The sequence below is a fragment of the Alligator sinensis genome, unplaced genomic scaffold (assembly GCF_000455745.1).
Source record: "Alligator sinensis unplaced genomic scaffold, ASM45574v1 scaffold421_1, whole genome shotgun sequence".
NCBI lineage: Eukaryota > Metazoa > Chordata > Crocodylia > Alligatoridae > Alligator > Alligator sinensis.
Genome location: NW_005841871.1, coordinates 3,517,530 through 3,539,889, shown reverse-complemented (window position 1 = coordinate 3,539,889; position 22,360 = coordinate 3,517,530). Strand labels below are relative to the sequence as shown.

General features: G+C 40.6%; 1 protein-coding gene across 1 annotated transcript in view; it reads left to right on the top strand.

Moving 5' to 3' along the window:
- Window positions 1-20,833, top strand: part of WFS1 (wolframin ER transmembrane glycoprotein) — a 39,557-nt gene extending 18,724 nt beyond the window's left edge. The window contains exons 3-8 of the mRNA XM_025195354.1: window positions 3,358-3,440; window positions 9,960-10,104; window positions 10,909-11,079; window positions 11,976-12,056; window positions 17,328-17,479; window positions 17,968-20,833. Coding sequence (XP_025051139.1) covers window positions 3,358-3,440; window positions 9,960-10,104; window positions 10,909-11,079; window positions 11,976-12,056; window positions 17,328-17,479; window positions 17,968-19,776 — 2,441 coding nt within the window. The 3' untranslated portion in view covers window positions 19,777-20,833. The remainder of the gene's footprint in view (window positions 1-3,357; window positions 3,441-9,959; window positions 10,105-10,908; window positions 11,080-11,975; window positions 12,057-17,327; window positions 17,480-17,967) is intronic.
- The last annotated feature ends 1,527 nt before the right edge of the window (window positions 20,834-22,360 follow it).

The window sequence follows — 22,360 nt, the reverse complement described above, 5'->3', positions numbered from 1 at the left end:
TAATGGTTGATTAAAAGATTGTTTACTTACACCAAAGATGGTCGTGGTGTAGGCTGGACAGTTTTCCAGGCTCAGCTCCGCTTAAATCCTCGCTAGAGGACTCCGAAAATTGACCCCGGAGTGGTTGAAGCTCCGCGGGTTCGGTAGTTTCAAAGGAAAGGGATACGTCTTAGGATTGCGCTCGGCGACGGGGAGAGGCTAGAGGCTGTTTGGCCCCCGGAGTGGTTGAAGCTCCGTGGGTTCAGTAAATAGGCCCCCGGAGTTGTTAAGACTCTGTGGGTTCGGTAAGTCGGCCCTCTATTGCCCTCTTAAGGAGAAGAAAAAACTGGGTTCAAAGGGATTAGCAGCACTTAGAAATCTTCACGCTCCTTCTCCCAAACTCCAATTGCTTTCTCTCTCTCTCTCTCCAACTTGGGCGGAAACCACCCAAGCTCTTTATATGGCTAGCAAGCCAATCGCTAGCCGCCACGTGTGCCTATATTAAGATCGGCCAATAATGCGGCGCAAATCTTAATACAAATGGCGGGAACTCCTTTGCACCGTGCATCACTATGATGCAAAAGAAATGCACCATGCAAAGAAGGCTATAAACGGCGGGAAATACTCTTTTGCATGCGGGTTCTCCTATTGCAAAAGAAAACTCCACCGTGTAAAGAAGCTGCAATTTGGTGGGAACATAATTTAGCGGTGCCGAAGCACACAAAAACAAAAAACCACAACTTTGGGTTGTGACAGGGTAGAATAGAATAATAAGTCCGGGCACCTGAACTATAATATCACCTCTGGCTCCACTACATAGCCTTGGTAAAGTCTCTTTATTCATCTGTTTACTTGTTTGGAGAATTTCCTAACCATGAAATGTTATTATACTTTGCCTTTTAACCGTTTCTGAATTATACTTTGCCTTTTAGCAGTTTTCAATTTGTTTTTAGACAAATAAATCACAGTACTATACTAATTGCACTTTTCCCTGGAAGTGTCACAAGGTATACAAAAAACTGAAAGGAAAGTCTCTAGGGGTGACTACTGTTACTGCAAATAAGGATTTAAAATAAAGTTGAGGGGTTTTTGTCATTTCTGCTCTCTTATTGTTAATTTAAAAAATAGGACATAACTAGTCTTTTAATTGAGCTAACTCAATAACAATGCTCTTGTTCTGTCGTCGTCCCCCGTCCCCCCCCCCCCAAACTTGCAACTTCCCCTTAAAAGCAGAGAGCCCAGGAGTGATGTGCTGTGGATTGAGGATTGTTATCTGGAAAACAGATTCCTTTTCTCTTTGGAGTTCAGTTCTACTGTTTTTTAATAAGACAAGGGTACTTTCATTGGGAATATTTGTCTGCTTTGCAATAATCTTTGAAGTGCTCTAAAATAGGACTCTGAGGGTGATTAATTTATGTGTACTCTCTAGCCACATGAAACACTATAAACTTGTATAAGAAAAAAGGGATTGGACAGATTCTTGGAGGAAAGGTGTATTAGTTGTTATTGAACACGGGATTTACAGGTACATCCTCTGAGTCGAAACTTCCTAGATCTTAAATGCGGGGGGCTGCAGGTGAGAGGAACAGTGGGAAAAACCCCTGTTCACTCTCCCTTTCAGCATCCACTCTGCTACTGTGTGGTGCTGATTACTGGGCAAGATGGACCTATGGTCCGACTCCCTGAACGGCAATTCTGATGTTCTACCAAATAGAACGTGGCAGAGACAAGTGAGATGGAAGAGGAGAATAATTACTTCATGGTTTACTCTTGTTAAAATATATCCATTTAAATGAAACAATTGACTTGTTGCCAGCTCTTGTTGGAAAATGGTCCCAGTATCAGGGAGGTTAAAGAAGGGATGAAACCTGGTTTGTTTGGGGGCTTTTCGACTAATTTGAAACTGTTCTTCTATTCCCTGTCCTCTGCCCTTTGAGAATAATTGATTATAAAATACTGCTTCATTTACCTCAGCTACTGACTGGATCTCCTTTATTGTCACTGCTCGTATGTAGACAAGACTAAATTAATTTTGAGCACGTGCCAGAACATTTTTCTAAATCAGTTTCATACGATGGGTAAAGCATCGTTACTAACCCTGTTTTCTCATTCTGTTCATGGCCAAACTATGTAGCCTACCCAGTGTAGTTTAGTGTTTGCTAACCGTGTTGCAATGTGAGGTAGAGTTCAGGCTTTGGAGCTGATTTTTTAGATTGCATCCTTGATGTTCCTTGAGGCTGCGCTTGTAGGCTGGTTGGTAAAGGTGCTTTACTTACTCTGGTGAAAATACATGGTAATTTTCCCAGTCTTCTCTTCCCTACAGTCTGTCTCTCACTTGCATCTAAATTGTTCATGTTGAAACTTTTAACCAACTTTCACAAATTTTAACATAATATTAAGAAGCTTCAAAATTGAACGGTGGCAGTTCTACTAGTCTCCACCTTTTCCATGAAACAGAGGTAAACCAGGTCATAGAGTCATAGAAAGGTCTTGAGATTCCTAACATACCATGAGTTAAGATCATACAAAGACCTTTTTATGACTGGGCACTGACACGTATTGTGGGGGGCAGCATGATATTCATTCCGAAAAAAGTGGCTATCTAAAATATCTTTTAATCTAGTATACGTGAAAGAGGAGGAGCCGGATAAACATGGAACTGAATACAAAGTGCTGAGTCGTTAAAAAGACTTGGTGATCCTGAGCCCTCTTTTACTACATGGATTAAGTAGCTGACCTTTCACATACGCTGAATGTGCTTTGATGAATAGCCTCCTTCTCCTGTGATTCAGAAATCTCTGACCTCTATTTTCCTACCCTGAAAAATACACGGACTCCTGACCAAAGTTCAAGAACTTTTTTTTCCCAGCTGGGTTCAACAACAATATTACTAACCTACAATAGGTCCTACAATAGGCCTTAACATCTTTAATAACATTTCTTAAGTAGTTAAGAAAATGCTTAAAGTACATGTTCATATTTATAAGTGTTTTCAAATAACATAACTGGACTTTGAGAAGTAGTTAGCCATGTTAGTCTGAAGTGAGGCAGAAGGCAGAGCAGGGTGACACCTTAAAGACTATATGATGAAGTAGGCTATCACCTATGAAATGCCTTTCTAAACAAGCTAGTCTCTAAGGTACCACCCTGCCCTGGATTTTGAGAGATATTTTGGTTAATATTATATTAGATAATTTTATTTATCTTACAATCTTTTTTAAAATGGTAAATATTGTTAAGGTTTGAATAAATACAGCTGTAAATGGAATTGTTAGCTAGGTTTATATGTGCTTTTTCAGTTTTCCAGCCAAATGCAGTAAGGAGTCTAGAAGAGTGAATATTATTAGTAAAGCACAGTGTTTTTGGATTGTTTTATAGAGGCCAGGAAGGAGGAACCTGAAGTACTCTTTGAAGAACTGCTTGAAAGAGCCAAAGCTGGAGAACCAAAAGCACAGACTGAGGTAATATTGTGTGCTTTGTGTCACTCTTTTTAACTTGATTAGAAGAAGCTTATGTAAAACAGCTGTCAGATACAGATGAAATCAGACTGGGAGGGGGTTCTGGGAGCAGCGTGTCTGAACGTCGGTGGAACTCCATCTAGCAGTGTTGTCAACCAAATTTAGGAAACTATTCTGAAGTTTGTTCAGTTAATGTTATCACTGGTTAGAATTTTTATACTGTTCAGAGTTGCCATCGAACAGTGTGGTGGGCTAGAGCACTGATGCTCAGCCCCAGCCCACAGGCCAGATCCGGCCCGTGGTCCCGTGTCATCCAGCCTGCAGGGCTCCCCATGGGTCCAGAAATATGGCGGTAGAAGAGCAGTGGCACCAGGCAGGGGCAGCATTGGGCCTCAGCCCAATCCCTAACACATGGGGGGCTTGGAGGGGATGGCACTGGGCCCCAGAACCCAGTCCCTATATACTGTCACAGGAGGGGGGTCGTGCTGGGCCCCCAGGAACCAGTCCCAGTACACGTGGGTGGGAGGTTGTAGTTCTGGCCTCTCCAGTATTCAACCTTAGAGGGAAGGGTTGGCACAAGGTCCCTGGGGACCAATCCCAACATGCCTGGGTTAGAAGGGAGAGAACTGGGCTCCTGGGGACCAATTTCAGCCTGCATGTGTTAGAGGGGGTGGCGCCAGGCCCCAGGGACCAGTCCCAGTGCACTGGGGTGGGAGGGAGTGGTGCCAGGGTCCCAGGGACCAACCCCAGAAGCTCCAGGGCCTGATCCAGGGCCAGTGTGGGGCTCGATTCAGCCAGCAGATGGCCCCCACCCAATTTATCTGGCCCATGGGCTACACTGGCTAGCACTATGGAAAAAAGAGACTTGGGGGTCATCATTGACCACAAGATGAACATGAGCCTTCAATGCAATGCTGCGGCTAGTAAAGTGACCAAAATGCTGGCTTGCATCCATAGATGCTTCTCAAGCAAATCCCAGGACGTCATTCTCCCCTTGTACTCGGCCTTGGTGAGGCCGCAGCTGGAGTACTGCGTCCAGTTTTGGGCCCCACAATTCAAAAAGGATGTGGAGAACCTTGAGAGAGTCCAGAGAAGAGCCACACGCATGATCAGAGGTCAGGAAAACAGATCTTACGACAGCAGGCTGAGAGCTATGGGGCTCTTTAGCCTGGAAAAGTGCAGGCTCGGGGGGGATCTGGTGGTCACCTATAAGTTTTTATAAGGGGTGACCACCAGTATCTGAGAGAATGTTTGTTCATCAGAGCGCCCCAAGGGATGACGAGGTCGAACAGTTGTAAACTACTGCAAAATCGTTTCAGGCTGGACATAAGGAAGAATTTCTTTACTGTCCGAGCCACCAAAGTCTGGAACAGCCTGTCATCGGAGGTGGTTCAAGCACCTACATTGAACACCTTCAAGAGAAAATTGGATGCTTATCTTGCTGGGATCCTATGACCCCTGCTGACTTCCTGCCCCTGGGGCAGGGGGCTGGACTCGATGATCTTCCAAGGTCCCTTCCAGCCTGAATGTCTATGAAATCTATGGGGACAAAATGTTGAGCACCACTATCTTAGACAAATAATCCCTTAAGAAGGATATCAGATTTTCTAGGTTCAAGTTCTGTGTAAGCCTTCTGGATGTGCGTGAAAGATATTTTTAGATCGTAAGCATTCTTTGAGCAGGAATTGCCACATTGTCTTTGTCCAGTGCAAATGCAATGAGTTGAAGAAGAATGCAGACAGTAACTGTTCAGTACTAATCTCATGCCTTTGGAAATCTGTAAACATAGTCAGTCAGAGTTGCGTCAAGATTTGTGAAGGGATCGACATTTCTAACCTTGAGCTGTTATTTAGGGAAAAATCTGAAGCCAGAGTAAATTTCAATGTGAGGCTATTTAGAAGGGGTGTTAGATACATGTAAGATTGAGATTTGTCATAATTTTCTTCTTTTATGCTGAATCAGTATATTTTAAAAAATCTGGTTAGTGAAATTAGCTACTATTTAGTTATTTAGGGTTTGTACGTGAAATGAGTTACCTTCACATTCTTGACTGTGACATTCTAGGTATTGGTCAATAGTTTTAGGCCTTTGCTGTTCTGGCACCTTTGTGTTAGATTCGTTTAAAACTCCAACTCGTCTCCCACAGAGCTGGGTCACCTGACCCATAGGGCTTCCTGTGGGTCTGGAAATTTGGCAGCACAGGAGCCATGACAGCATTAATGCTATAACGTCCAGAGCTGTGGCCATTAACTCTGGCACCACTCCCCTGCCACCATGAGACCAAGGGGAGACCTGCAGGCCAGACAACATGGCCCCATGTGCCAGACTGTGCTAGCCTGTGAGGTTGCTTCCTAGCTGGATTTGGCACATGGGGTGAGCCAGAATGCCAGATCACACCTACGGATCAACCCTGCGTGCCAACTCCATGCTGGATCTGTTTCCCCCGCTTTCACCCCATTCCTCGCCCTCCCCTTCTTGCAGGATCCAGCCCACAGACTGGCCTCATGCTACTCATCTGGCCCATGGGGCTAGCAGGTTGACTACCACTGATCTAGAACAAATGCCTAGTGTAGACACAAGTGTTTTAATACTCTTAAATCACATTAGCAAAACTTGATAAACTGCTGGCTTAACCTAACTCAGTACAAGCAAACATTGAAGGGGTCCAAGTGTATTTTCAGTAAGAGTGTATATGGGCATAAATAGATTAATGTTTTAGGATGTGTCAGTGAACTAATTAATTAGACAAGGTCTGAATGGCACTGGGATCAAATCACCATCTCAGATGACCCTTCTACAGTGAGATGTAGTAACTTTTTAAAAACTGAAACAGCAGAGAGTAGATGTGGCAGTAGGAACAGGTAAGAGAACCACTGCAGCTGTTTTTCAACAGAAAAGTGTTCATTAACATTTACAGATTGTACTAGTGTTAGGGGAGCAGAGGCAGCAGTGGGGGCTGTGGGCTGGGTGGGTGGAGGAGAGCAAAGGGTGGACTGCAGGAGCCACGAGCTGGACTGTGGCTCCAACCCTGATCTCGGGTCGGGGCTGAAACTGGAGCTGCAGCAGCTGCCTGTCTCCCTGCTGCCTTGTGTTTGAATCCAAGGTGAGGGTTTTTTTTCACCCAGGTTAACTAAGGGGAAGAGGGGAGTTCATCTTGAATCCAAGTGAATTTGGTAACAAATTTGATACCATCTGGGAGTTTAACACTCTGTGGCTATTGCTTTCCTATGTAGAAACACACTACATACTTACATATTGCAGTGCAATTTATTTATTTATTTATTTTAATGAAGACTACTAGCAAAAATTCAAACAAAACCCTGAAAGGTTAAATGGCTGAATTTCTCTGCTTTTATTGAGTCATCTATTTCCCTTTTTTTGGCTCTATTCCCCATGTACCCCCTCCTGTTTTTGCAGGTCAGTGATGTTCCTTGCAGGTCAATGAAGCAGTATGTATTGAAGGCCAACTCCATTTTAAAGTTTATTGTGCAGTTGTGAATGGTCACAAGATACCTTTTTCAGCGAATCAGAGTCCTGCTGGGTCAGGATATAAGGAAGGTGGAAAACAACATGCCTTGACTTTTTTTAATGTTTAAATAGCTTTCCTCTCTGTAGTTTGGTAGTCCCCCTGTGGGATATGAGGAGGAGAAGCTGAAGTGGCTGTCATTGTTTGCTTACTTGGTAAAAAGTTGAATACAAGAAATCACTCAAAATTCAGGCACTTGCCCAAAACACTTCAAGGTTACTTAGAAATAACCAACTAGTGATTATGCAAACATCTTTCCTCTGAGTGGCTGTCATCCTGTAACAGGGAATTTTATATAGTACCTTTATTGAGAAATAGCTGCACAGCAATTATGCAAATGAAACACCCACAGTTGGAACTGCAGAATGGAGAAGAGGCAGGTCTGTAACTACAGGATCGCTGCACTCTGACTAGTTGAGACATCTCTGCTTCTGTTCACAGGGCAAAAAAGCAAGGAGGAGTGGACACATTTTTAGAAGAACATCCTAAAGGTGCAGATTACTAAATTGATGCTAGCTGCTACTTCTGCTTTCTAATTTTAGTTCATGATCATAACTAGGGAAAATCCTTTAGTTAATATAAAAGTAACCAAATCATATGGGATGATCACCAGTTAATATTCTGTGATCATCTTGGACCTAAGGCTTTGAGCCGCATTCATTTTTAGTAATCCTTGCACAAGGGTTTTACAACAAAGGTTTATCGCTGTGTTAATGTAAAGTCACTGTTGTCCAGTGCTTACTCAGAAAGGGGAGAATAAAAACTAACACAACTATCTTCCAATGCAGTTTCACATCCATGGTATGTATTGCTTCAGGGGAGGGTTCTGTGAAAACTTTCTACCTACAAGTCATATGTATCTTAAGAATCAAAACAGATAAAAGGTTCTTAGGCTGATCAGATTTTAAACTCTTCAGAAGGTGGCTATGTGCAGTTCCCACAGCAAGCTCCATCATATGGCCAAAGATTGGATTGTGGGTTTTCTCAGGAATGGCCCTTTGTATGGCTAATTCCAGAACTTGATGATTTCTGTCTGTGTTTTGACTTGTGATTAAGGCATTTTTGCAAAGTAAAGGAGTCGCATTATAAACTTCTGTGGCTTTTCTAGATATGGTCAAAAACCTGATGGCTATAACTAGAAACATACCATAGGTACAGCCATTCTTGTTAGAGACTTTATTGCCTCAATTTGTTATGACTTTTTTTATAAATGTAAGTGACAGTATGTTTGCAGTGAAGAAAGAAGAAATGGCTAGTGTACCTGTACTTGTACCTAAGCTAAAATATTTAATTTTTCCATGGTGTTTGCCCCCAATGTTCTTAAATCTGTATCATTAGCCATTTCATTGAAATGAGACATGCTCAGGGATTGTTAGGTTATTTTACTTGGTCTGAGTGCTGTCTTATCTTGCATATTTTTGCTAATTTCAACTCTATTCAGTATATATTTAATCACTAAGGCCCTGATCCTGCAGTTCGATCAGTGTGGTTTAGTGGGGTTCTGGGATGGTGTCCTGTCCACTTGTGGGTACCCAGTTTCAGAACTGAGGCCCATATCCGATTTGATAACTGTCCAGAAGAGATTCAGGTTTGGGAGATTTTGCTTTTTGTGAGATGGGAATGTTTAGTAATTTTTATGAATTGCTAACTATTCTTTTGAATTCGTTTTTTCAATATATTCAACTTAACTGTTGATATTGATGATTATTGAATTAATGGAGAACAGGTAGTTTGAAGCATTCATTATTTGGGCCTTACAATAAATCACACTACTTTTTCCCTCACAAAAAACTTAAGATCCATTCATTGGCAAAAAGAAGAGAACAGGGTAAGGTAAGTGTCTGGAAATCATTCCCTAGAGGGCCCGTCTACACTAAGATAATGTTGATTTCCTATGTCTGTAAGTGAAGTCATCTTCAACCTCATCTCTAGTGGTGCTGGAAACTACATATGTGTGTGTTGGTAGGATAAAACTGTTCTGTGCAATCATAGAAATGTGTTTGGGCTTACCATATTAATGCTCCTTTTTGTGACACTTGTATATAACGCTTTTCATTTCTTTTCCAGCTCTGCTAACTTGTTTTATGTTCTAGTATTCAAACAGGCTATAGTGGTTGAATTGCTCTGTTTTTCAGTCATTTTGAGGTGTTCATTATGACATTCTCTTACTATTAATCATATTCACTTGCCACACCATGTCCACTAGTAGTCAAGCATTTCCATGCCCGTTGTTTTTTCCACATCAAGGCCCTCTGCAGATAGGCAGGGTTCAGATGATAATTTATGAAAATGTATCTTGTGTTGTTGAAGTTAATCTAGCAATATTGTTCTGATGAATATTGCATAAACTGGACTAGCGCAGAAGTGATCAGCCTTCTGGCCCCACAGGCCGGGTGAGTGACATGAAGTCCCTCTTGCAGGTGGAGTCCATTCACAGGCCTGATTCAGCAAGGGGTCTGCTTACCGGATTTGGATGCAGCACAGCCCTGTGCTTAGGGCCATGTCATCAAGCCCACAGGGGTCCCCACAAGTCTGGAAAGGTGGCAATGTCAATTGCCAAATGTGGAAGCCAGGGCAGTTAGTGCTGCCACCTCTCCTCCATCACCAAATGTATGGATCTGTGGAAACCCCACAGGTCAGGTGACAGCCTTTTGGGCCAAATTCACTACATGGCAGGAAGCTGAGGCCCACTGCTCTTTCCTCCTCTCAGAGCTAGTAAGCTTTGAGTGCTGTATCTGGATGTGCTTAGGCAATGTGAACTAAGCTATTGACCAAATGTACAGAAATCAGTCATTGCTTCTGCTTGCACCAGGCTTTGGAAGCGGTCCTCAGTCTCTTGCCATTTTTCTGAGGACAGCTTACAATGATGCTTCTTAGTATTGAGCACAACTCACTTGGCCTCCTTTCCAAAGATATTGCCAAATTTAGCTGAGAGAATAAAGTGTTTAACTGGCTATTGAAATAATTTACGGGATTCTATTTGCAATGCATTCTAGGTGGGAAAACACTTCTTGAAGTTAGCAGAAGAACAGGATGAAGAACTCAATAACTGTAGTGCTGTTGATTGGCTGATTCTTGCTGCTAAGCAAGGTCGAAGGGAAGCTGTTAAACTGTTGCGTAGATGCCTAGCAGATAGAAGAGGTATGTGTTCTTCAGGGGGGTGACTCTTTGCTCTTTACTTGTAACTGCACACCTTCTCCACTTGAGGACTGAAGGAAGATGGGTTAAAAATTCACTCATAATAAGGACTTATTTGAACAGCTGCTGATAGCCTATTAGGTTCACTAATTTAAAAGACAGTATTATATTGATTCAGCTCTTAATAATGTTGGTATCAGTCAATTTCTTCGTTGGATTCTTGCTTCTTATCACATCTCATTGAAACGCCTCATGCTTGCCATTAAAACCCTATATAATCACACCCCACCTACAGATCTGCTGTCATTTTATTCTCCTGCCCCTCTCCCTCTTCCTTTATTCCCTGAAACCTTCTCCCACTGCCTTCTCCCACTTTAACATTCACGCCTTACTTCATGCCACATATTCCGCTTGGAATAGTCTCTCTTGTCTGTTAGGGATCTAGGCTCTTCTTAAAATCCATTTTTTCATGAATTACCTACTTGTTTTTATGCTGAGTGATCTATCCTGCTACGATCTTTCACTTGAACAGTTGTTACAGGCTTTAGATTGCAAACTCTTTGCACAAAATACTCCGCAAAGAAATCTGTAAAATAGAATATAAAGTTAAGGTCCATATAATTTTAGTTGGTAAGCTATAGGCGCAGAAGAAATAAGAAAAACTTACTTGACTCGAAGAGTGAAAATGTGAATCGGCTTGTCCAAAAATTTTGAATTAAACTGAAAAGAATAGTAAATAGTAAGCATGTCTATAATTTTTTCCGGGATATGGAATTAATAATATCTAATATGTTTTCTTTTCTTGAGGCATCACTTCTGAGAATGAGCAAGAAGTGAAAAAATTATCATCTGAGACTGATTTGGAGAGAGCGGTGAGAAAAGCTGCTTTAGTCATGTATTGGAAATTAAATCCAAAGAAGAAGAAGCAGTTAGCAGTTTCTGAACTACTCGAGAATGTTGGGCAAGTTGATGGTGAAGGTCAGTATTAAAAAAAAAAAAAAAGAGAGAAACTCCATATTGTATTAGTGTATTAAAAAGAAAAGCTGAACACAAATTAAAACCTTAAATGACTGTAAAGTCAATAAACAAAATGTATAAAATGTGTGCAGCCCATTCAGGAAAAATCATACTAACATCCTTGTGTTGTGTAACACATTATCAGTTATTTGCATGGTACCCCCCAAAATATATTTCATGTGCTATCTCAAATCTTGATTTGTATAGATTAAGAATCTACACAAATGAAAAACTAGAAATAAAGGCAAAAATGAATATCCCTGGGAAAAAAATGTAATTTTTAATTAGTTATTTATTCATGTATGTACTAGTTATATTAATTTTAACTATTAAAAAAACCCTGAACTTCCTGCTGGGTACATGAATTTACTAGTTAAGTCATTGTACTTTTATTATATACAGTAAATGCTAGTCTATTTTCTTCTGGCACTTAATTTAAGATTAAAAATGGAGTGTTAGGGCCATTTTCTTTTACTTTAAAGCACCTGGTGAAATGGTTTTGCCTTTAACCTAAGTTTTGTTTTCCACACAGCCTATCCAAAACCTTCAAGAAATACAGCATATCTTTACTCTGCTTCTAGTTGGGCTTTAGTCATGCATTTGTAACTTTTTTGATGGTTCTGGAGAAAGATGTGTTTGTGCCTCAATACTTCATCCCTCTAGGATATGTTATAGCAAGTCCTAATAAGATATATCTCTGTATGCACCTGTTTCTCATTTGTTTTGAGGTGCTATGTCTCTACATATATTGCAGCTTTTGCTAACAGCATTTTATCTTCATAGGTTTCTTCACGTTTCAGATTTGTTCACCTTTGTGAGGTTTTTTTGACTTTTTGCAAATGTTTGTCTTTGAGCAGGTGGTGAAAAACAACCTGGCCCAGTCCCCAAATCTGTACAGAAGCAAAGGAGAATGCTGGAGCGATTAGTAAGCAGTGAATGTAAGTGCATACTTATTTAAAGTATTTTCCATGCTTTTATTTTTTTCTTGCTAAAAAAGTTGCAACATCAGAATAAGTTCTAAACCTAGGTACATTTTCATAAACTGATATTGTCATTTTTTTTTGCAGTGTTTAATCTGTAGTAATTGTTCAGACAGTAACTAATGAAGTAGAGTTAAGGCCAGGTTGTAAATATTCACCATCAGGTGTCTGTCTTTAATTTGCTGTTTTTTTGATTTTACAGGTGGCTAAGCTAATACCTGTTTACCTTTTTGTGTATCTTTTAAGGGAGACATTTACAACTCTCCATTCTTTCAGTTGCTTTGCCTCTAAGTCATACACCCAGGTTTTGTTTTTTTGTCTCGTATTTATCTTTCCTGTATGAATACTTCAACAAACAGAGACCTGTGTGTGTGTGTGTGTGTGTGTGTGAGAGAGAGAGATTATATCTAGACAGACACACGCACATCATGTAGTGTGTGTGTGTGTGTGTGTGTGTGTGTGTTAGGTAGCTATTTAATACCAGTTTTCCTCTTTTGGAGCATCTTATTTGGACTGTCAACCAAGATGTCTGTGTGTGTCTGTGTGTGACAGTGGTTGGCCTGCCTGCCATGGTAATCTCTGTGCTCCTAATATTGTCCTTCAGTAGCTAATCTTCACATATATAACTTAAAGAAACAGAAAGAGGGAAAAGTAGAAGAAAACAGGAGGATGAAAGAGAGATTTTTAAAACAAGATCATGCACAGAACACACATAATATATGCTGTACCAAGAGCATCATAATTAACCTCTCAGTGAGAGACTTGCAGAACAATTCTAAATTGATTTTTTTTTTTCCCCCATAAAAATTGTCAAAGTCACATAAAGTCTGTCTTATTTTTCTTCATGGCTGTTCTAATGGTCCTGCAATTAAATACCTAGCAATATATAATAGTAAATATATTTTGAAGATTTCTTATTTTGCGTGAGTGTATGTGCGTGTGTATGTAGCAAAAAAGTTAATAATTATAACAACCACTAGCAACAATACAAATAAGAGAGTGAATTATAGAATCATAGAAAATGAGGGTTGGAAGGGACCTCAGGAGGTCATCTAGTCCAACCCCCTGCTCAAAGCAGAACCATCCCCGACCAGATCATCCCAGTCAAGGCTTTGTCTAGCTGGGTCTTAACCTCCAAGGACAGAGATTCCACACCCTCTCTGGGTAACCGATTCTAGTGTTTTACTACCCTCCTAGTGAGAATTTAAATGTATGCGGTAAATAATAAATGTATTCAATGAAGTTTAGAAGTGTAACTTATGTCTTAGTGGCTTATTTTGGCTTTGACATGTTACAACTCTCTTCAATCTCTCAGGTATGCGCTCCATATAGTTACTTTGTCCCTCTCCTTCCAAAGTTTGTATGATTCATTATATTTGGGACTTCTAAATGAACCTATTAAACTTTCTCAGGGTGAACTGTGGTTTTTTGTAGCTTTTGTTACCATTTTCATATTTGTAACAAGCGTTATAACAGGGGAAGTTTGTGAGAATGAGATGAATAACAGTACTTTAATGAAGGCACATAAGTGAGAGCTAAGCTTAGGTTCAGTTCCCAAGTGTTAAACAGTTTAAGATCTTTTGTTTCTCAGTTACCACTTCTGAATGAATAGAAATCATCCTTGAGGGCCAAGACTACCACATTTTTTTTCTTCCTGCCTTCTCAGTGTAAAGCATCCCTGTCTGAGTCCCCTAAATGTCCTTTGCTTTCGCATATATAAGATGGTGCTGTTGTATATTCCGTCTCTTAATTACTGACCTTCTGAATCAGCAGTTCTTTTGTGCTGATAGCAGATATACACAAAACAGGTTATTCTGTTCTGGATCCTCTAGCAATTCACAAGAGAGTCAGAAAAAGGGCCAGTAATTTTCTGAAATTTTAAATGGCAGGTATAAAATGACATGAGATTAAATGAATCTACAAGCAAGTGTAGGCAGAAATTGATGTGCATATTTTTTTTGCATTGTAATGGGGGAGGCAAGGGAATTTGTCATAAGCAAATTGAAGAAAAATCTGTGAATAATAAAGTAGAGCCTACAACATATGCTTTTAATATCAATTTAAGAGACACTTCAGTGTCAAAATACTACTAGCTTTTAAAAATGAAATTTTGTCATCAAATACTTAAAGTAGGAATTAACTGTGGAAAGGAAATAACAGCTTGATTGTGGCTGCCCGTAGATCAGGGATGGGCAATTATTACGGGCGGAGGGCCGTTTATTGAGTTTTGGCAAGCCATCAAGGGCCACATGATAAGCAGCCCAGGGTAGATAAATATTAATTTTCTAAATTGTTTAGGTGCCCCGCAGGCCAGATAGAATGGCCTGGCGGGCCGCATCTGGCCCCCAGGCTACATTTTGGCCACCCCACCATAGATGAACAGGAACAGTTATTACTTTTACTTCTTTACTTGACCGTGGGCAGTTACTATCTTTCTAGTAAGAAACTTTTCCCCTATGAAATGCATTGTTGCATTTGGTAGGCAGTTTTAAAGCTAGGTATCTGTTTGCAGATATCCATCCAGGGAAAGCATATATAGAATATTAGATGTAACATTGTCAGTGGTTAGTGGTTTATTTATTCATTTCTCTGCTTGCTTATTTGTTAGATTTATATGCCACCCTCCCCAAAATAAACTGAGGATAGTGCCTGAGAAAGGAAATGTTTTTATGTTTGATATAACAGCATATCCCTATCATGGCCTATCCCATAATCCTGCTAAAGTGCTGCCAAAGGATCTTGCTCTGCTCCAAACATCTTTTGTTAAGCATTCTGCAGCTAAAAAAAAACTGTTTAGTTGGGTGTGGTGGTGCACCCCCTGCAAAAAGGCGCCGCCAGTGTCGGCAGTGCCTGCGGGCAGTCACCTCTCACCACCCCGCCCCTGGCATCATCTGCAGGCAGTCCGCAGTTCCTGCTGGTGGCAGCTGCGGGTGGTCACCAACCCTTGGTCAGCACTCGCTACCTGTTGCCGACAGTGCCAGCGACGTCTGCAGGAGCTCCCTTGCTCCCACCACCGCTGCCACGTTCCTGCCGCCGCCATGCCCCTCCAGCTGCCGGAGGCACGTGCTGTTCAGTAGTAGGATATGCTGCCTGTTCATTAAGGATCTGATCTAAATGCACAGAAGTCAGGAGAAAGACTCCCATTGAATCCTGTGGTCTTTGGATCAGTCTATAAATCTGTGAAAGGAGAGAATAAGATTATATGAGAATACTAACAAAAGGTTAAAACATTTCTTGGAGTTTTCTTTGGCTTAGAAGGAATACTAGATGTTGTTCTGTATGACATAAGTATGCTTGCAGTGCAGGGTAAGGATATTTAAATTTTTTTATTTTATGTTAAATACATAAACATCCCTAATTGTGAGGTTGAATATTAGGGTAAAGCACACTGCTGTATCTTACGTCTTTTTTTTATATAGTAAGCTTCTTAAGAAAGCAACTTTGCTTAATTTCATGGCTACAAAAAGCCAATATTTAACTAGTAGCATTCTACATTAAAAAAAAAATTCAAACAAATGCAGGTCTCAAACCCTCTAAAATTATCATATCATTTTGAGTTTAGTGGATTGGCCTGATTTCCTGCCTTTAAGTTGGGCTCACATGGATATAAAACAGACCTGCTTCTGTATATTAGCATGTCAGCTGACTATTAAAACTTACCATGTAGGAGGTTTGTTATAGGCTTTGTCATTCAGAAGTCTTTTATATTTCAAGTAATATATGTGATGCTTCGGTGTATGAAGAAATTTGGTGTTAATTATATTCCTTACAAATGACATCAGATTTGGCTTCCACAGAAATTGACTAATCCACACTAACAAGTAGGTCTGGATGTGGAAGGAATTGGAAGTGTACTTGCACATCCTTTTTAAAGTTTGTTTTTTTTTAAGTGTTGGTTACACACGCATTTGTCTGAGATTATCTTGCCTAGAACAGGAGGTTGGATTAATTGACCTCATGTGGTCCATTCCACTCCTATGTTTTTGTGCTTATATATTTTGAAAGAGTACACTGCACCCAGCCTCACAATCTGTTAAAACTAATGAGAAGAAAACTCATGTTTAATCATCTGTATGACTTACTCATTTTTTAAAGTTAGTTACAGATATAATTGTAGGTTTGTGCAACATCTTTCCCAGATAACTGACACTTGATTCAGTAAGGCAGATTTTCAGTTTGACATTGGGTTTTTCCCTTTAGTTCTTTTTAACATTGCACAAAGCCTGCCCTTACTTAAAATGTAATTAATGATTTACCTCAAGGCTGTCCAACTTCTAAGTGACCAGGGGCCACATGCCCCCTGGGCCACCAGTGGGAGGTCGCAGTCCCCACATGCCGATACCCCTGATGCACTTTTGTTACATTGTATTCTACCCCCACCCCCATCCTCTCCAGCTGCAATGCATGTTTGCATGGGCTCTTCTACCCCCTCTCACCTCCCCTGTTACTACCACCACCACCACAACAATGTTGTGTGAACATTCACTTCCCCTGGTCCTTTTTACACTGCATGGCCCTGGCCTCACCCTGAGTGTCTTGTGCTATGCCATGCTGTAATGCACTGCCCCCTAGGAAGGGGATGGAGGTGGGAGCATGTCATGGTCTGGTGGGGACTGCAACTTAACACCTTGTAGGCTGTGTGCAGCCTGTGGTTGGACAGCCCTCATTTACCTAAAGGGAGGAAGGAAAGCCCTGGTTCATTGTTTCTTGAGCTAAGAAACAAATCTGAAAGATAATGACCATGTGAGCACTTAAAGGGGCTTATGCTTATTCTAATAGGTAAATATTTTTTTGTTTATACGCTGCAGTCGTGGCAATGTTTTGATATTTAATATTAAATATACCATATTGTATTTAATTAAATGCATGTCCATCAACTTTTTACCCATATCACTTGTGCATTACATTTAAAAAAATACTTAATACATTAAAAAACCCATAAGCATGACCCACTCAACTCAGAAGATAGTGGGGTTACTTGATGCCTGTAGAAGTAGTTTGCTTTTTTTAGCTCATCTGTGAGTGACTCACTAAGTAGGGACCTGTTATGAAAACTTCGATTTCACCATGGTACCAGTCTACCATTTGTTTTGCAAATGACTTTCTTCTCAGTTTTAAGGAGGCTCATCCTCTGTAGTTACCAGGGTGTGATTCTGAAGGATTTTAGTAACTTCCATTTTATTTTTATAGCTAAGAAGGATTTTAGTAACTTCCATTTTATTTTTATAGCTAAGAAGTATATAGCTTTGGATGATTTTGTCGAAATAACCAAGAAATATGCAAAGGGGATCATCCCTTCCAACCTGATTATGCAGGATGAAGAAGATGATGATGATGAATTGGCTGGCAAGAGTCCTGAGGAACTACCACTGCGACTAAAGGTAAAAAAGTGTTAAGCACATATCTCATGAGACTTGTTGAAGGGTTCCTAATTTGTCTAAACTGAAGTGATTCTGCCTCTAACTTCAAAACTCATATTTAGTCTCCCAAAATAAGTAGAAGTAATGTTACAACTTGTGTGGGTACATAATTTCATTTATACAGTCGCTATTTGTAAGGGATGTTCTGGGCATACCATAAATTTGGAATCTAGAGAGGCTATCCTTGAGCAGATTAGCATGCTAGATCAGTATGCATCATGGGTAATGAGACTTGGGGTTTTTTTCTGTGGAAGCAGTAAATATCAAAACAGTTGGATAATGTATAAGGACATGATTAAGGGCAGTTTAAAATAACCTTCCCAGAAAAGGTCCATTTTGTTATTATGTCACATTAGGTTTGACTGGCTGCCTGCTATTGTTTTAACGTGAAGAACACTGTACATATACAGTAGTGTTAGTAAATACAACATATTTTTCTTTCTTTCCAGGTTGTAAAATATCCACTTCATGCCATTATGGAAATGAAAGAGCACCTCATAGATATTGCATCTAAAGCAGTAATGCATTGGCTGTCTACTATTATTCCCACACACCACATAAATGCTCTCATCTTTTTCTTTATTATCAGTAATTTAACAATTGATTTTTTTGCCTTCATTATTCCATTAGTCATCTTCTATCTGTCCTTTATTTCCATGGTGATTTGTACACTGAAAGTTTTTCAAGACAGTAAGGCCTGGGAAAACTTCCGCACTCTAACTGACTTATTACTTCGTTTTGAGCCAAACCTAGATGTTGAGCAAGCTGAAGTGAACTTTGGGTGGAATCACTTAGAGCCGTACATTTACTTTCTGCTTTCAGTATTCTTTGTCATTTTTTCCTTCCCTATAGCAAGCAGAGACTGCATACCGTGTTCAGAGTTGGCAACCATCTCTCTTTTCTTCACGGTAACAAGTTACTTGAGTTTAAGCACGTGTGCAGAACCTTACACACGAAGAGCATTAATGACTGAGTTAGCAGCTGGCTCCCTGTCACTCTTGCAGATACTGCCTGTAAACTTGGGCTACCTGAAATGCTTAGGTAAAACCTTCTTTACTGTTCCTGTAGGCCACTTCCTTGTTCTAAATGTGAGCATACCATGCCTTCTGTTTTTGTACTTGTTCTACCTTTTCTTTAGAATGGCACAACTGCGGAATTTTAAAGGTACCTACTGTTACCTGGTTCCATATCTAGTGTGTTTTATGTGGTGCGAACTCTCTGTGGTTATTCTGCGAGAGTCCTCTGGCATTGGTCTCATTCGTGCATCAGTTGGATACTTTCTGTTTCTCTTTGCACTCCCAGTTCTACTAGTAGGCATTGCACTAATGTTTCTTGTCCATTTCATAAAGTGGTTCATATCTCTGGAGCTCATGAAGATTGTGGTGACTCTTGTGTTGTGTAGTATTCCTTTGATTTTCCGATGGTGGACAAAAACTAACTACTTCGTAATTGACTTGCTTAAATCTCTAACCCGGAGCTCAATTGTAAAACTCATTTTGGTGTGGATCACTGCTGTTGTGTTGTTCTGTTGGTTTTATGTGTACCGATCAGAGGGAATGAAGGTTTACAACTCTACACTGACTTGGAATCAGTATGCCTTCCTCTGTGGACCCCGGGGATGGAAGGAGACTAACATGGCACGCACCCAGATTTTATGTAGCCATCTAGAAGGACACAGAGTGACATGGACTGGCCGGTTCAAATATGTCAGGGTTACAGAAATTGACAATAGTGCAGAATCTGCAATAAACATGCTTCCAATGTTTATTGGTGACTGGATGAGATGTTTATATGGTGAAACTTATCCTGTGTGTGACCCAAAAAATATCACTATGGAGGAAGAGGAACTGTGTCGTCTCAAGTATCTCACTAAACATAACTGCCACATGAAAAAGTTTGATCGATATAAATTTGAAATAACAGTGGGCGTGCCTTTAAACAGCATGAATGGAACTAAACTTATAGAGGAAGATGATATAACCAAAGATATTGTGCTAAAGGCGAGCAGTGAGTTTAAGAAAGTGTTGCTGAACTTGAGGCAAGGAAGTACAATTGAATTCAGCACAATTCTAGAAGGCCGTCTTGGTAGCAAGTGGCCTGTCTTTGAACTGAAAGCAATCACTTGCTTAAATTGTATGTCAAAACTTACACCTGCAGGAAAGCATGTGAAAATAGAGCATGACTGGAGAAGCACAGTTCAAAAAGCCATTAAATTTGCTTTTGATTTTTTCTTCTTTCCATTCCTGTCAGCTGCATAATAAGTTATTTACTGGTTCAGTGGTATCTGCAGTGTATAATTCATTTACACTACCAAAGTCTTGGCTGCTTCAAAAAGGAAAAAAAAAAAAAACTGCTGTAGCAATGTTTAAAAATATATGCTAATCTGAAGTACTGGCTGAGTTTTTTGTAAGTATATATTCTGTACCTGACCTGTGTATCTTGGGACTGAGGTGATAAATAGTATTACTATAAATTAATGCAGAGAATTGCTGCAGATTATTTGCATGAATAGTCTTTTATCCAAAATGGAGCCGCCTTTTCCTGTGGTACAAATACTAAGGTGTATTCATCTGCTTGATATTTAAAAGCACTTTATTCTTGAAATATTCACAATATTTATGTACTTTAACATGTATAATTTAGAATAGGTTTCTTGTAGACAACACAAGATGTGATGTCTCTTGTATTTATGTAGTGGTTTCTAGAGACAGGTTTACTGTACAGTCAGGTGAAATCTGATGTTGTGATGTGTGTCTACAGAAGAAAGCTGCTTCGTTACGTGTCAAAAAGATTATATGATATTAATTCTTCTTTGGGAGGTGGATGCCATTTTACACACCGGCAAGGCTGCTTCAAGAACTCGGAGTTTCCATTTTGGGTTTTACTGACTTTCTTTATAAAACGAACATGATATCCATCCTAATCTTGATATCTGCATATATGGCACTATAAATTATATTCTATCATCGTGTATGAATCACAGGCACCAAACAGTAAGATGAGTAATGTGATGGTACTGGTGAATAGGTAAGCTAATGCAATTGAAAAACACTGTATCTACAATGGAGACATAAATGAAATAACTGGTTAATAATCTGTACTGTGCAAATAAATGTTGTTAGAAATTTGGATTAAAATGGGATTTTGCACTCATTGGTTATGCTTTGATATTGTGAGCAACTGATTCTGTTCTAATAACAGATTTACATTATAGTCCATATACGTTTTGAGTGTTTGGTATAAAACACGTTTCCAGCCTCAATTGTATTGGAAATAATTCACATAATACACAATAAAATCAGAGTCTTTCCAGTTGCTGTGAATTCATGGTTACATGATCTAAATAATACACTTTGCTTTCTTAACATCTTCGCTGTACTTTGTCAAATCCAAATAATCTAATGCAGTGGTTCCCAACCTTTTTTTATACTGTGGACCAACAGCAGAGTCAGATGGAGGCGAGGAGCCGCCGGGCTGCACCAGGCCAGGGGATGCAGCCGGGGCAGTGCGCATCTGAGGAGCGAGCAAGCTGGTTCCGGGAGCTGGAACCGGGCCTTGGCTTGTGCTGTGACCCAGCAGCCAACCCTTTGCGGCCTGGTACTGGCCACGGCCCGGTGGTTGGGAACCTCTGATCTAATGTACTTATTCCAAATACATCCTGTTTTTGACTCTTAAAACTTTTTTATTGACCTAGTCTGTCACTTTTTTGAAACTCTGGCCTGTGAAGGGAGAGGATCTGGCTGCAGTAGCTTAGAATCAATCTGCAGCACACTCAAGCCACAGCCACAGAGGCAGCATCCATAAGGTCCTAGTGCCTGCCTTCCTTTTTTTTTTTAATTCATTCCCTCTGTAGCATCTTGTCCGCTGTGGGGATGCAGCCTGCAGTGGGGCTGGGTCTTAAGCAGTGTCCCACCATGCCAAAAGGTTGCCAACCCCTGGTGTAGGGGGGTAAAGGACAGCCCCAAAAGTCCAGGTGTTGACATAGGAGCAAAATCTGGGTTTCAGAACTGGGCACTCCACAGACTTCTGGGGCTGAAGTAGTTTATACCACCTTGGTTCCAGTTAGCATAGCCATCACAGTGCTGTGCTGCAGTCAGACTAACGCACTCTGCTATCAAGGCTAATTATTTCAATGGCATGTACATGGTGATGTACCAATGTTGTTTCTAGGTCCATATGTAGCTACAAGCAACCAACTGTTATGTCGTCATGACCTAGAAAAGTATAGCAATGTTCCCACAATGGCACGCTGCATCCTCTTAGCAGATTCAGTACAGCCCTCAATCCAGGATCAATTATTTAGAATTGGTACAAATGTCTCATTTTGGGAAGTCCTCAGAAATACTGGGACACAGTACTAGAAAATCCCCAGCAGCTGGTGGCACTGGTTCCATGTGTTGGCTCTGCCTCCAGGAATCCTTTCTCTGGGGGACTATTTGGGCTGGAGCTAAGGGGGTCCACTGCTATGAAGTGGGAAGCTTAGAAGCCCTGATAACTGCAACTAGACTGGGAACTTCTAGGCTCCTTAGTTTGCAGCAGGAAGCCCAGGGGCGGGGCAATTATTTAGGGTGGAGGGCTGCTTACCAAATTTTGGCAAGCCATTGAGGGCCGCATGGGTAACCCCACCCCTTGACAGGTGCCCCTTCCCCTGGTTACCATCTTGTGACCAGAAGTCTCACCCCCTAACCTCTGACCTTTGCCACCAGAAGGCCCTCCCCTTGCCCCTGGAAGTACTCCTTTCAGCAAGGGGTTTTGTCATCTCAGAACCAGAAAAATACCAAATTATATTGTAAAAAGCGAACATCTACAACATTAATTAGATTTCAAAAAATATTTTTGTCC